Here is a 16,742-nt window from a genome sequence, read left to right as displayed (position 1 = left end):
ATTAAAACTATCTGTCTTCTATTAAGCCATATCATTAAAAAGATCTGCAAAAATATAAGACAATGTACTCTTCTTACTAACATTGGTTTTGTTCTGGACAACAGAATTATTTTCTATAAAAATGTTATTTATGTTATATAATAGTTTTTATATTATTTTCAATTAATTAATACATATTTGGCCGGGCACGGAGGCTCACATCTGTAATCCCAACACTTTGGGAGGCCAAGGTGGGTGGATCACTTGAGGTCAGGAATTCAAGACCAGCCTGGCCAACATAGTGAAACACCGTCTCTACTAAAAAATACAAAAGTTAGCTGGGTGTAGTAGCATATGCTTGTAATCACAGCTACTCAGGGGAGGCTGAGGCAGGAGAATCACTGAACCCAGGAGGCAGAGGTTGCAGTGAGCAGAGATTGCATCACTACACTCCAGCCTGAGTGACAGAGCAAGACTCTGTCCCAAAACAAAACAAATAACAAAAGCTCTCTGGAATCTTCAATAATTTTTAAATACACAAAAGGGTCCTGAGACCAAAAGGTTAAGAACTGCACTTCTAAACTATTTCTTACATTACATGAAAAATATCAAAGAAGCATTTTTTACAATGAGAGAAACAAAGAAAGCTATTTAAAAGAGAATTTAGGCCAAGCATGGTGGCTCATGCCTGTAATCCCAGCACTTCAGGAAGCCAAGGCAAGAGGATCACTTGAGGCCAGGAATTCGAGACCAGCCTGGACAACATCATGAGATCCCATCTCCACAGATTTTTTTTCTGTCGCCAGGCTGCTGGAATGCAGTGGTGTGATCTCAGCTCACCGTAACCTCGGCTTCCTGGGTTCAAGCAATTCTCCTGCCTCAGTCTCTGGGACTACAGGTGTGTACCACCATGCCCTGCTAATTTTTTGCATTTTTATTAGAGATGGGGTTTTGTCATGTTGCCCAGGCTGGTCTCAAACTCCTGAGCTCAGGTAATCCAGTTTCCCAAAGTATTAAGTTTACAGGCATGAGCCACCAAGCCCAACCCCATCTCTATCCCATATAAATTATTTTTTAATTTAAAAATTAGCAGGGCAGGGTGGCATGCACCTGTAAATCCTAGCTACTTGGGAAGTTGAGGTGGGAGGACTGCTCAAGCCCAGAAGTTCAATGCTGTATTGAGCTATGATCACACCATCGCACCCCAGCCTGGGCAAAAGACCATGCCCTCATCCCTTTAAAAAAAAAAAGCAGCCAGGTGTGGTGGCTCACGCCTTTAATCCTAGAACTCTGAGAGGCTGAGGCAGGCAGATCGTGAGGTCAGTTCAAGACCAGCCTGGCCAACAGAGTGAAACTCCATCTCTATGAAAAATACAGAAAAAATTAGCTGGGCGTGGTGGTGGGCACCTGTAGTCCCAACTACTTGGGAGGCTGAGGCAGGAGAATCACTTGAACCCAGGAGGCAGAGGTTGCAGCAAGCTAAGATTGCACAACTACACTCCAGCCTAGGCAACACAATGAGACTCTCTCAAAAAAAAAAAAAGTGATGAATTTATAATTTACAGGATGAGCTTCCAGGTGTGATGGCTTATATTCATAATCCCAGCATTTTGGGAGGCTGAGGCAGGAGGAATGCTTGAGCCCAGGAGTTTGAGACCAGCCTTAGCAACATAGTGAGACCCCACCTCTACATAAAATAAAAAATTAGCCAGGTGTGGTGGCACACACCTGTAGTCCCAGCTACTCAGGAGGCTAAGGTGGGAGGATTGCTTGAGCCCAGGAAGTCCTGGCTGCAGTGAGCCATGATTGTGCCACTGCACTCTAGCTTAGGTAACAGAGCAAGACCCTGTCAAAAAAAAAAAGTGTTCATGAGTTAATAATCATGCAGGATGTGGGTCCATTAAATTAGTCTCTCTTTTTGCATATGTTTGAAATTTTCCATAATAAAGAGATTAAAGAATTGAATTCTTACCTTTGTAGTTGAATATTTTAAAAATCTGACTGTAATTTAATGTTGTTATCAAGAACGATGGCTGGCCACAGTGGCTCACACCTGAAATCTCAGCACTTTGGGAGGCCAAGGTGGGAGGACCACTTGAAGCCAGTAGTTCAAGACCAGCCTCGGCAACATAGGAAGATCCCATCTCTACAAAAAAAAAAATTAAAAATAAAACTAGCCAGGTGTAATGGCATACACCTGAATCCTAGCTACCCAGGAGGCTAAGGGAGGAGGATTGCTTTAGCCCAGGAGTTCAAGGCTGCAATGAGTTATGATCATGACACTGTGCTCCAGCCTGGGTGACAGAGTAAGACCCTGTCTCAGAAAAGAAAACAAAACAACAACAAAAGAAGGGAAAAAAACTAATTAACATTAAACTAACACTATGCACATAGCTCCAAATTAACTTTTTGATCTTCACTGATGCCCATTCAATTAGTTTCAGTAGTTAAATCAGTAGATGCAAATGATGTGGGATTCTGCTTTGTTCACTCAAAATTTATATATACCAAAAGATAAATATAGAAATAAATTAAAAAGGCCGGGCGTGGTGGCTCATGTCTGTAATTCCAGCACTTTGGGAGGCCAAGGCGGGTGGATCACCTGAGGTCAGGAGCTCGAGACCAGCCTGGCCAACATGACAAAACGCCTTCTCTAAATAAATAAATAAATAAAAACAAAAATAGAAATTAATATATACCATTCTCATCTCTATCTACCATCACTAACCTGACTTACACACAAATGACCAATATCTTTCAGTTTAATATTAAAAAGAAGTTGAACAAATCCTTTAACCTAAATTACTAGGTCATGCCTAATTTTTATATGTTACATTATTGCCATCTGCTGGCTATGTTGCCAAATTACAGTAAACAAATGTTTAAAACAGAAAAGCTAAAAATTTACCTCATATGAGATTTTTCTCCCAAAATTATCCCACAGAAAAGAAGCTGCCATACAAAAGGTTCTTCAAAATCTCATATTAGAAGCGATTGTTCTTGATTCTGGCTGCACTTAAAAATCACCTGGAAGCTTTTGAAAATCCTAAGACCTAGACCCCACCAAGCCAAAGCAATTAAATCAGAATCTCCATATTATGAAAATGAAAGTCAACTACAGACTGAGAGAAAATATTTGCAAAATATATTGAACTGAGGACTTGTATCTAGAGTATAGAAACCGTTCTTACAACTCCATAATAAAACAATTTTTAAGATAGGCAAAAGATCTGAACAAATATTACACCAAAGAAGACATATGGATGGCAACTAAACACATAAAAAGATGCTCAACAATATTAGTTATTATGAAAATGTAAATTAAAATTACAATGAGATGCCACTTCACACCTATTGGAACAGCTAACAGTAAAGAGAGTAGCCATACTATGCATTGACCAGGATGTGAAGCTACCTTCATACTATACTGGTAGGAATGTAAAATGGTACAACCCCTCTGGAAAACAGCTGGGCAGTTTCTGAAAAAGCTACAAACATACACACAGCTACCATAAAACATCTACCATAAGACCCAACCATTCCAGTCCTAAGAGAGTTACCCAAGAGAAAAAAAAGCTGTAGTAGGTTGAATAGTATAACCTCAAAATTTATGCCTAGCAGAAAACATAGAATGTGAATGTAGAAAGAGGGTCTTTGTAAATGAAATAAGATGAGGTATGGCTGGGGGCAGTGGCTCAAGCTTGTAATCCCAGCATTCTGGGAGGCCGAGGCAGGTGAATCACCTAATGTCAAGAGTTTGAGATCAGCCTGGCTAACATGGTAAAACCCCATCTCTACTAAAAATACAAAAATTAGCCAGGCATGGTGGTGCACGCCTGTAATCCCAGCTACTCAGGAAGCTGAGCTACTAAAAATACAAAAATTAGCCAGGCATGGTGGCGCACGCCTGTATTCCCAGCTACTCAGGAGGCTGAGCCAGAAGAACTGCTTGAACCTGGGAGACGGAGGTTACAGTGAGCCAACACTGCACCACTGCACTCCATCCTGGGCGACAGAGCAAGACTCTGTTTTTAAAAAAAAGGAAAAGACAAAAGAAATAAGATGAGGTCATGCTGGATTGGGGTGGACTCTAAATCTCATGACTCATAGCCTTATAAGAAGAAGAGATGGCACACAGAGATACAAACACAAAGAAAGCCATGTGAAGACAGAGGCTGAGAATGGAGTGATGCAGCTAAAAGCCAAAGAACATCATCAATTGCCAGCATCTGGCTTCTGAAGGTAGGAAAGAGAAGGAAGGATTCTCTCTGGATGCTTAAAAAGGAGCATGACCCTGCCAACACCTTGATTTCAGATTTCTAGCCTCCAGAATTGTGAGAGAGTAAATGTCTGTCATTTGAAGCTACCCAGTTTGTGGTAATTTGTTAGGGCAGCCCTAGGAAACCAATACAAAAGCACAAACCACAAAGACTTGTCCAACACTGTTCTTACCAGCTTTATTTATAATAGCACCAAACTGGAAATAACCTAAATGCCCATCAACGAATGTACAAATTCTAAAACAGTCACACAATGGAATACCACTCAATTATAAAAATGAAAGAACGACTGAGATACAAAACAGGGATGAAATCTCAAAATGATTATGCTGAATACAACAATCAGACAAAAAACAAAATATATTTTGTATGATTCCATAGTGGTTGCCTGGGGCTGGTAGGGCAAAATGGCATGAGAAAACTTTTGTGGGTGATACATATGTTCATTATCTTGACTGCAGTGACAGTTCCACAGGTATACACATAAGTCAAAACTCATGAAGTTTTATACTTTAAATATATGCTGTTTATTGTATGTCAAATATATGTCAATAAAACTATATTTGAAAAATCAAAATATTCCCAGGCAAAGTGGCTCATACCTATAATCCCAGCACCTTGGGAGGCCAAGGCAGGAGGATCACTTGAGCCCAGGAGTTCAAGACCAGCCTGAGCAACATAGTGAGACTATCTCTAATTTTAAAAACCAAAACCAAAAAAACTTGTATAAAAAATCTGTATCTTTGGCCGGGTACAGTGGCTCATGCCTGTAATCCCAGTGCTTCAGGAAGCTGATGCTCCACTTGTGGTCAGGAGTTCAATGCCAGCCTGGACAACATGGTGAAACCCCGTCTCTACAAAAAAATACAAAAATGTCAGGCATGGTGGCTCATGCCTGTAATCCCAGCACTTTTGGAGGCCGAGGCAGGCGGATCTTGAGGTCAGGAGTTCGAGACGATCCTGGCCAACAAGGTGAAACCCCATCTCTACTAAAAATACAAAAATTAGAGGGACATGGTGGCAAGTGCCTGTAGTCTCAGCTACTCAGGAGGCTGAGGCAGGAGAATTCCTTGAACCTGCAAGACAGAGGCTGCAGTGAGCTGAGATCATGCCACTGCATTCCAGCCTGGGCAATAGAGTGAGACTCTGTCTCAAACAAAAACAATACAAAAATTAGCCCAGCATGGTGGTATGCACCTGTATCCCCAGCTACTTGGGAGGCTGAGGTTGGAGAATCGCTTGAACCCAGGAGGCAGAGGTTGTAGTGAGCCCAGATGGTGCCACGGTACTCCATGTACTTCAGCCTGGGAGACAGAGGGAGATTCCATCTTTTAAAATAAAAAATCTTTAATGGCTGGGGTCCAGGTAGCGGTAATTTTTAAATACTTCCTAGGTATTCTAACCAGCAGCCAGGGTTGAAAGCCATTACATTAGAGGATGCCATCTCATTTATTTCGTTTTGAGCAAAAGAGTATTTGGGGAAAACATATAAGCCTAAAATAACTTTTATAATACTCATTTTAGGTGCTTATGGAGGTCAGCTGACATTATAATTTAAGTAGACAAAAATATTCAACATGGATTTAATAATTATTCCTTGGTTTATGCCTCATAATCTCAAATTATAAGCAAGTTTTAGAAAGCAACATTGAAGGCAGTTTCAGCTATTTGTCAACTAGATGTTTCTGGTTTTTCGTTTTTGGTTTTGGTTTTTAGATGGAGTTTCACTTTTGTTACTCAGGCTAGAGTGCAATGGTGCAATCTTGGCTCACTACCACCTCCACCTCCTGGGTTCAAGCCATTCTCCTGCCTCAGCCTCCCAAATAGCTGGGATTACAGGCATCCGCCACTATGTCCAGCTAATTTTTTGTATTTTTTTTTTAAATTATACTTTAAGTTCTGGGATACATGTGCAGAATGTGCAGGTTTGTTACACAGGTACACACATGCCATGGTGGTTTGCTGCACCCCATCAACCTGTCATCTACATTAAGTATTTCTCCTAATGCTGTCCCTCCCCTAACCTCTCACCCCAAACAGGCCCCAGTGTATGATGTTCCCCTCCCTGTGTCCATGTGTTCTCATTGCTCAACTCCCACTTATGAGTGAGAACATGCAGTGTTTGGTTTTCTGTTCCTGTGTTAGTTTGCTGAGAATGATGGTTTCCAGCTTCATCCATGTCCCTGACAAGGACACAAACTCATCCTTTTTGATGGCAGCATAGTACTCCATAGTGTATAATATATACGCCACATTTTCTCTATCCAGTCTATCTTTCATGGGCATTTGGGTTGGTTCCAAGTCTTGTATTTTTTTTTAGTAGAGATGGGCTTTCACCATGTTTGCCAGGCTGGTCTCAAACTCCTGACCTCAGGCGACCCATGTCGGCCACCCAAAGTGCTAGGATTACAGGCGTGAGCCACCGTGCCCAGCCTTCGACTAGATGTTTCTAATGTTGCCAACACAAAATAACTTAAAATGCTGAATATAATACAGTTTTAATACATATTTACAATGAATGGTATTATAGACTGACTCATGTCCCCCAACTAAAATCCATATGTTGAAGTCTCAACCTGTAGTATTTCAGAATGTGACTGTATTTGGAGATAAGCCTTTAAAGAGGTGATGAAGGTAAAATAAGGTCATAAGGATGGACTCTGATAAAATCTGACGGGTGTCCTTATAAGAAATTTGTACTTACAAGATGATACCAGGGAATATACCAGAGGAAGGCCATGTGAAGATACCACAAGAAGGCAGCCATCAGCAAGCCAAAGAGAGAAGGATCAGGAGAAATCAAACCTGACAACACCTTGATCTTGGACTTCTAGAATCCAGAATGGTGAGAAAATGAATTTCTGCTGTTAAAGCTACCCGGTCTATGGTATTTGTAATAGCAGCTTTAGCAAATTAATACCCAAATGGTGACCAAAAAAAAAAAAAAAAAAAAAACCAACCAAAACAGAAACACACACACATACACATACACATACACACACACACACACACACACACACATACACACACGAAGAGACAACCAGTCCTTTGAATCCTCTCATATAGTGCTCTTGGCCTTTCTCCCTTTCCTCTCTGGCCTGGACCCTGTGCAGATGATGTTAACTACTTACTCTGTCTTCTCTTGCTCTCTAGCACGTGCCACATCTAACCAATAAAACCCAAACTGTGGACCAGCGCCACGCTTTGTCCCTTACTACTTTTGCTCTTGGTGAGCCAAGCTCTGTTGGAAATATATTAAATCACACAATCACACAGAGTTATGTCTACAAATTCACAGATTCAAACCTCAGCACCCACTCTCTGCCTTAATCCTTTTGCCTTGAGTTAGCATCTTGACGTCCCTCAAGAACCATTCCAAACCTTCCCCACTCTCTCTAGTACTCAATACTTGACTCTCATCTCTCTCATCCTGTATACCACTTAACATGGCAGGTTATCACTTCTCTGAATGTTCCCTCTTTCTACCAATATATCATCCATACCCATCCTCACTTTCTTTTCTACAGCCTCAAATGAGATTTCCTTCATTTCCATTCTCCCAATTTGTAATTTTTGGCACAGCCTGCTACTTTTGCTCAGCAATATTCCTTCTTCTCTCCTTCAAATCCCGTTTACTCAATACTTGTTATCTTTATTGACACCTTTCCTTCATCCCTCAAACAGGCACAAGTCTCTCTATCTTCCTAAACCCTCCCTTGACTCCACCATCCTCCAGCCACCACTATATCATCTAATTTTTATGTAAACTTCTCAGAAGTAGAGTTTACACTCAATGCATATTCACTCAGCTGTTATAACCTGGCTAAATTTGGCCCCCATCAAACTACTGAAACTGCTCTTCCTAAGGTCATCAATGATTTCTTAGTTGTCAAAGTTGCCCATCCTCGTGGTTGGAACTGGAGTTCCCACAGCCTCACCACTATGGGCCAAAGTGCTCCAGGCCCATAAATAAATCTGAAAGACAGTCTAGGCCACAAGGAACTACAACTCCTAGGTGAGTCCTAGTGCTGAACTGGGCTCGGAGCCAGGGGACTGGTGGGGGCATGTGATCTACTGAGACACCAGCTAGGATGGCTAGGGGAGAACTGGTGCTACACCTTCCCAAAGCCAAGGCCACAAGGCTCACAGTCTCTTAAACAGATTCCCTCCTTCTGCTTGAGGAGAGGAGATGGAAGAATGGGAAGGACTTTGTCTTGCATCTTGGATACCAGCTCAGCTACAGCAGGATAGGGTACCAGTCAGAGTCAGGACACCCCCCTTTTCCCAGGCCCTAGCTCATAGACATTTCTAGACACTCTCTGAGCCAGAAGGGAACTCACTGCCTTGAAGGGAAGGACCCAGTCATGGAAGGATTCATCACCTGATGACTGAAGAGCCCTTGGGCCCTGAATAACCAGCAGCAATATCCAGGTAGTACATCAGAGGCCTTGAGTGAGACTCTGATATTTGCTGGCTTCAGATACCAATTCAGCCAGAGGTAGGTAGAGCACCAAGGGTGAGTCCCAGACCAGGCAGCATGAATGATAAGCTGACTGAAGAGTGCTTAGGGCTTAAGAGAACATCAATGGGAGCCTGGCAGAAATCCCTGTGGGCCTGTGGTGGCAATGGCCACAAGGTGGGGCTCCTCTGCTTCAGGAAAGGGAAGGGAAGAGAGGGAAGAACTGTGGCTTATGGTTTGAATGCCAGCTCAGCCAAAGTACAACAGAACACCAGGCAGACTTCTAAAATTTTTGACTCTATTCCCTGACTCCCAGATGGCACTTATGTATCTGCCGAGGCCTAGGGGAACTTGTCACCCTGATGGGAAGGACAGAGGCCTGGCTGGCTTTGCCACCTGCCAGGGCCTTGAGTGAACATGGACAACCAGAGGGTAATCAGGCCTTGGGCAAGACCCAATGCTGTGCTGGATTCAGGTCTGACCCAGCACAGTCCTGGTGGTGGTAGCCACAGGGGTACTTGTGTCACTCTACCCTCAGCTCCACGTGGCTCAGAATGAGAGAGAGACTTTTTTTGTTTAGGAGAAAGTAAGGGAAGAGAACAAGCGTTTCTGCCTAGTAATCCAGAGAATTCTCCCTGATCTTGTTCAATACCATCAAGGCAGTACCTCGTATCACAGCATAAGTGGGCTTTGAGTGCCTCCTAAACCAGATACAACTTAGATCACAACATCCAAGTCCTTTTGAATATCTGGAAAGCCTTCTGAGGAAGGACAGGTACAAACAAGCCCAGACTACAAACGTTACAATAAATACCTGACTCCTAAATGCCCAGACATGGTATCAAGACAATCCAGGAAAATATGGCATTACAAAATGAACTAAAGAAGGCAGCAGGGAACATTCCCGGAGAAACAGATATGTGACCTTTCAGACAGAGAATTCAAAATAGCTGTGTTAAGGAAACTCAGTGAAATTCCAGATTACACCAAGAAGGAATTCAGAATTCTACCAGATAGATTTAACAAAGAGACTGAAAAAAATTAAAAAGATTTGAACAGAAATTTTAAAGCTGAAAAATGTAACTAGCATACTGAATGCATCAGAGTCCTTTAACAGCAAAATGGATCAAACAGAAGAAAGAAGTAGTGAGCTTGAAGACAGGCTATTTAAAAATACACAGTCAGAGGAAAGAAAAGAAAAAGAATAAAAAACAATGAAGCATGCCTATAGGATCTAAAAAATAGCCTCAAAAGGGCAAATCTAATAGTTATTAGTCTTAAAGAGGATAAGGGAGAGAAGTAGAAAGTTTTTTCAAAGAGGTAATAACAAAGAACTTCCCAGAGAACTTCCTTAAACCTGGAGAAAAATACGAAATCCATGTACAAAAAGGTTATAGGACACCAAGCAGATTTAACCCAAAGAAGATTACCTCAAGGCATTGAATAATCCAACTTTTAATTTTTTTTTGAGATGGAGTCTCACTCTGTTGCCCAGGATGGAATACTGTGGCACAATCTTGGCTCACTGCAATCTCTGCCTCCTGGGTTCAAACGACTTCCCTGCCTCAGCCTCCCCAGTAGCTGGGATTAGAGGCATGCACCACCAGGACTGGATAATTTTTTTTATTTTTAGTAGAGACGGGGTTTCACCATGTTGACCAGGCTGGTCTCAAACTCCTGAACTCAATTGATCTGCCTGCCTCGGCCTACCAAAGGCTGGGATTACAGTTGGAAATAATCCAACTTTCAATGAGTAAAGAAAGGATCAGCTGGGTGCAGTGGCTCATGCCTGTAATCCCAGCACTTTGGGAGGCCAAGGTGGTTGGATCACCTGAAGTCAGGAGTTTGAGACCAGTCTGACCAACATGGAGAAACCCTGTCATAACTAAAAATACAAAATTAGCCAGGCATGGTGACACATGACTGTAATACCAGCTACTTGGAGGCTGAGGCAGAAGAATCACTTGAACCCAGAAGGTGGAAGTTGTGGTGACCCAAGATCATGCCATTGAACTCCAGCCTGGGCAACAAGAGCGAAATGCTGTCTCCAGAGAAAACTAAATTGAAAAAAAAAAGAAAGTCTCAGCCAGGTGGCTTGCACCTGTGATCCCAGCACTTTGGGAGGCTGAGGCAGGCAGATCACCTGAGGTCAGGAGTTCAAGACCAGCCTGGCCAACATGGTGAAATCCTGTCTCTACTAAAAATACAAAAGATAGCCAGGCGTGGTGGTGCATGCCTGTAATCCCAGCTACTCAGAGGCAAAGGCAGGAGAATCACTTGAACCAAGAGGCAGAAGTTGCAGTGAGCTGAGATCGAGCCACTGCACTCCAGCCTGGGTGACAGAGAGAGACTGTGACTCAAACAACAACAACAAAAGGATCCTAAAAGCAACAAGAGGAAAAATAAATAAATATAACATCTGGCAGCAGACTTTTCAGTAGAAACCTTACAGGCCCAGGAAAGAATGGCATGACATACTTATAGTGCTGCAGGAAAAACACTTTTACCCCAGAATAGTACATGCAGTGAAATATCCTTCAAACATGAAGGAAAAATAAAGATTTTCCCAGACAAACAAAAGCTGAGAGTTTTAATCAACACCAGACCTATCCTACAAGAAATACTAAGGCCAGTGTGGAGGCTCACAACTGTAATCCCAGCACTTTGGGAGGCTGTGGCAGGTGGGTCACTTGAAGTCAGGAGTTCAAGACCAGCCTGGCCAACATGGTGAAACACTGTCTCTACTAAAAATACAAAAAAAAAATTAGCCGGACATGGCAGTGGGTGCCTGTAATCCCAGCTACTCAGGAGGCTGAGGCAGGAAAATTGCTTGAACCCAGGAGGTGGGAGTTGCAGTAAGCACAGATCACACCATTGCCTCCTAAACTGCTGGGATTATAGGCGTGAGCCACCACAGCTAGCCATCCTTTTCCTTGTGACTGAAGTACTCCTTAGCATTTTTTTTTCTTAAAAAAAAAAAAGAGAAAAGGCACAGAGTGGCTGAATGGATTAAAAAAACAAGGCCCAATGATCTGTTGTCTACAAGAAACATGCTATAACTATACAGACACCAGAGACTGAAAAAAGAGGAAAAGAAAAAGATATTCTATGCCAAAGGAAACCAAAAAAGAGCAGGAGTCACTATACTTATATCAGATAAAATAGATTTCTTTTCTTTTTTTTTTTTTTTTTTTGAGATGGAGTCTCACTCTGTCACCCAGGATGGAGTGCAGTGGTGGTACAGCCTTGGCTTACTACAACCTCCACTTCTCGAGTTTCAGTGATTTTCCTGCCTCATCCTCCCAAGTAGCTGGGATTACAGGCACCCACAACTACACCCAGCTAATTTTTTGTATTTTTAGTAGAGCTGGGGTTTCACCATGTTGGCCTGGCTGGTCTTGAACTCCTGACCTCATGATTTGCCCACCTCAGCCTCCCAAAGCACTGGGATTACAGGCGTGAGTCACCACACTTGGCCCAGACAAAATAGATTTCAAGACAAAAATGATAAGAAGAGACAAAGAAGATCACTAAATAATAATAAAGAGGTCAACTGAAGAAGAGGATGTAACAGTTGAAAATATATAGACACCAAAACTGGAGCACCCTAATATGTAAAGCAAATATTATGGGAGCTAAAGAAAGAGACAGACACCAATACAATACTAGCTAAAGACTTCAACACTCCACTTTCCCCAATCAATTTTCTGTTGGTTTTCATCCCAACAGAAAATCAGCAAAGAGATATAGACTTAAACTGCACTACTGACCAAATGTATCTAATAGATATTTATAGAACATTTCATCCAACGGCTGTCTTAAAACATCCAAAAAATCTGAAATAATATGTATCTTCTCTGATCACAATGGGATAAAACGACAGATCAATAACAAGAGGAATTTTAGAAACAAATAATTGGAAATTAAACAGTATGCTCCTGGGGCAGGCATGGTGATTCACGCCAGTAATCCCAGCACTTTGGGAGGCCCAGGAGGGTGACTCACAAGGTCAAGAGATCAAGATCAGCCTGGCCAACATGTTAAGACTCTGTCTCTACTAAATATACAAAAAAATTAGCTGGGCGTGGTGGTACGTGCACCTGTAGTCCTGGGTATTTGGGAGGCTGAGGCAGGAGAATCGCTTGAATCTGGGAGGCAGAGGTTGCAGTGAGCCGAGATCGAGACTCTGTCTCAAAAAAAAGCAATATGCTCCTGAATGACCAGTGGGTCAATAAAGAGATTAAGAAGGATATTGAAAATTTTCTTGAATCAAATAATAATGGAAACACAACATCCCAAAATTTGTGGGATACAACAAAAGCAGCTATTAGTGCCTATATCAAAAAAGAAGAGGCCAGGTGCTGTGGCTCACGCCTGTAATCCCAGCACTTTGAAATTAGAGGTCAGGGGTTTGAGACCAGCCTGACTAACATGGTGAAACCCCATCTCTACTAAAAATATAAAAATTAGCCAGGCATGGTGGTACACTCCTGTAATCCCAGCTACTCGGGAGGCTGAGACAGGAGAATCACTTGAATCTGGGAGGTGGACGTTGCAGCGAGCCAAGATCGAGCTAGTGCACTCTAGCCTGGATGACAGAGCAAGACTCCATCTCAAACAAAAAAAAGAAGAAAAACTTCAAATAAACAACCTAAATATACATCTTAAAGAACTAGAAAAGCAAGAGTAAACCAAATCAAAAATTGGGAGACTAAATAATAAAAATCAGAGCAGAAATAAATAAAATTGAAATTAAGAAAACCATACAAGGCCTGGCGTGGTGGCTCACGCCTGTAATCCCAATACTGTGGGAGGCTGAGGTGGCAGGTGGATCACAAGGTCAGGAGTTCAAGACCAGCCTGACCAACGTGGTAAAACCCCGTCTCTACTAAAAATACAAAAATTAGCTGGCATGGTGGCAAGGGCCTGTAATCCCAGCTACTCAGGAGGCTGAGGCTGGAGAATCTCTTGAACCCAGGAGGCAAAGGTTGCAGTGAGCCAAGATTGCGCCACTGTACTCCAGCCTGGGTGACAGAGCAAGACTCTGTCTCAAAAAAAAGGAAAACCACACAAAAGATCAATGAAACGAAAAGTTGGTTTTTTGAAAAGTTAAACAAAATTGATAAACCTTTAGCCAGACTAAGAAAAAAAGAGAGAAGACCCAAATAAATAAAATCAGAGATGAAAAAGGAGACATTATAACAAATACTGCAGAAATTGAAAGGATCATTAGTGGCTACTATTAGCAACTATATACCAATAAATTGGAAAGTCTAGAAGAAATGGACAAATTCCTAGATACATTCAATCTATTAAGATTGAACCATGAAGAAATAAAAAACCTGAAGAGACCAATAACAAGTAATGAGATTGAAGCCATAATAAAGTCTCCCAGCAAAGAAAAGTCCAGGACCAGATGGCTTTACTGTTCAATTCTACCAAACATTTAAAGAATAATACCAATCCTATTCAAACTATTCCAAAAATTAGAGGAGGGAGACTTCCAAACTCATTCAATGAGGCTAGTATTACCCTGATACCAAAACCAGACAAAGACCTATCAGAAAAAGAAAACTACAGGCCAATATCTCTGATCAATATTGATGAAAAAGTCCTTAACAAAATACTAGCACACCAAATTCAACAATACATTAAAAAGATCGTTCATCATCACCAAGTGGGATTTATCCCTGGGACATAAGGATGGTTCCACATACACAAATCAGTCAATGTGTTACTAAGAATATTTGTAATCTTCTTAAATTACTGTAAACTCTCTTGACTAGAAAAGTTGTGAGAAACCATAATGTCTTCATGGAAGTCTATTTAAACATAGTTTTCTGGAAGCACTTACAGAAGAATAAGCATCTTTTTAGTTTAACTGCACTTATTATGCCCAGATATAATAGGATTGACTTCAACAGATGATGGTCTAACCTAAATATTCTATGAAATTCTAAGGCAATCTCTCTGAAAAGTTGGCAACTATAGCCAGCAGGCCAAATCCAGCCTACTGCTTGTTTTCATAAATAAAGTTTTACTGGAACACAGCCATGTCTATTCATTTATATATTACCTATGGCTGTTTTTTAAAAATTATTATCATTTTTAAATTTTTTTTTTATTTTTTTGAGAGGGAGTCTTGCTCTGCTGCTAGCCTGGAGTACAGTGGCAGGATCTCGGCTCACTGCCACCTCCATCTCCTGGGTTCAAGCAATTCTCTGCCTCAGCCTCCGGAGTAGCTGGGATTACAGGTTCCCGTCACCATGCCCAGCTAATTTTTATATTTTCAGTGGAGACAGGGTTTCACTATCTTGGCCAAGCTGATCTTGAACTCCTGACCTCGTGATCCACCCAAAATGCTGGGATTACAGGCGTGAGCAACCATGCCCGGCCTACCTATGGCTGTTTTAACTACAACGGCAGAGTTGAAAACTTGCAATGGGGACCAATGGCCTATAAAGCCTAAAATATTTACTATCTGGCATTTTACACAGATTGCAGACCCCTGCTATAGACAAGCAATCCAAGAAGGCAATAAAACCTGTTAGACTCACCTGAGGTGTTGTCTTTTTGTACTGGTCACCTCCATCTATCACATCCCTCATGATTCTTCCTTTAAGAAATTCATAATCTTCTGGACTCAGCTGAATAGACTCTATGTTTTGTCCACAGCCCGAACACTGACCACTGTAATTATAATTGTTAAATAATAATATTTAAATATGTCAAATAAAGTTCTGGGGGAAAAAAATTATAAAATGAACAATGAGGAAATTAAAAGGTAATTAAAAAGAACATTAAAACCTTTGTGATAATTACATCTAATTTTTTGTAAACCTGATAATATCACAAATTAGTGTGCCAGAAAACCCAAAAAAGTAGACTGGTCATTTAGATGACTTTTATTTTATTTTTTTTGAGAAAGGGTCTCACTCTGTTGCCTAGACTGGAATGCAGTGTTACAATTATGGCTCACTGCAGCCTCAACTTCCTAGGATCAAGTGATCCTCCTGCCCAACCACCAGAGCAGCTAGGACAACAGGTGTATGCCACCTCGCCCAGCTAATGTTTTTTATTTTGGTGACTAATTTCTGTATTTTTTTCTATAGACAAGGTTTCCCAATGTTGTACAGGCTGGTCTTGAACTCCTGAGCTTGAGCAATCTGCCCACATTGGCCTCCCAAAGTGCTGGGATTACAGGCAAGAGCCACTGCACCTGACTTGGATGACACTTTTAAAGTAATTCCTATTCTGTGGAATATCATATTGATGAAATAAATAATAAATAAATAAATAGGAAGTAATTCCTAAAACACAACTGGGTCCAAAACCTCTAGGGGAAAACACCTCTAAGGTTTCACATTGGCTCATAGTACTCATAGGAAAAACATTTGGGGCACTAATAAGTGCTAAGTCTCTGTAGGCAAAGTATGGTTTTTTTTCCTCAGATACTCTAATTACAAACTTGTAATTATCCTATCCTTAAGGAACTTAAATAGTTTTGAATCAATAGCAACAAAACCTACTAAACCTACATGAAACAAGTTAAAAATAAACATTGGTCTTCACCTTTTTTGGATTGTGGTGAATTGTCCTTTCCATTGTTCTCCAGGAACACTATGAAAAGATTGCAAAACCAAATCATCAGAAAGTTAGATTCCTGCTGAAATGAAAGACATTCATGATATTTAAAAATTATAATAAGCAAGAACTCTGAAAAGTTCAAGATACTTCCATAGAATAGTTTAATTAGAAAAGTGGCTGCTATCCTGGATGGCGTTAAGCTGCTGGTACCTTGCTCTGGATCTCCTCTTTTCCTTTGCTTCTTTTCCCACCAACTGACTCTCATCTTCAAGTTTACAGAAAGCAGCTGACCTTAATAGCATAAGCTCTAAACCAAACTCAATTCTTACCTTCTCTATAAAGCTGCCAGAAATTGCTCCTGCTCAGAGTAATTTACCTCTTACACTCCCATTATTTCACTGTGTGGTACTGTATTCCCAATTAAACTGATGCTGTAA

General features: G+C 41.3%; 1 protein-coding gene across 4 annotated transcripts in view; it reads right to left on the bottom strand.

The window, feature by feature from the left end:
* PRORP (protein only RNase P catalytic subunit) overlaps positions 1-16,742 on the bottom strand; it is a 164,421-nt gene that overhangs the window by 143,925 nt on the left and 3,754 nt on the right. For 3 of the 4 annotated variants that reach the window (XM_078334772.1, XM_078334771.1, XM_078334774.1), the window contains 2 exons: positions 16,291-16,338; positions 15,276-15,408 (listed from right to left, as the gene is read on the bottom strand). In XM_078334772.1, the coding sequence (XP_078190898.1) occupies positions 15,276-15,408; positions 16,291-16,338 (181 nt within the window). The remainder of the gene's footprint in view (positions 1-15,275; positions 15,409-16,290; positions 16,339-16,742) is intronic. The other variant, XM_078334773.1, reaches the window with a different exon arrangement.

Source organism: Callithrix jacchus, chromosome 8, assembly GCF_049354715.1.
Source record: "Callithrix jacchus isolate 240 chromosome 8, calJac240_pri, whole genome shotgun sequence".
In the NCBI taxonomy this organism is placed as follows: domain Eukaryota; kingdom Metazoa; phylum Chordata; class Mammalia; order Primates; family Cebidae; genus Callithrix; species Callithrix jacchus.
Note: the sequence above shows the minus strand (reverse complement) of the source record. Positions and strands in the feature narration are given on the sequence as shown.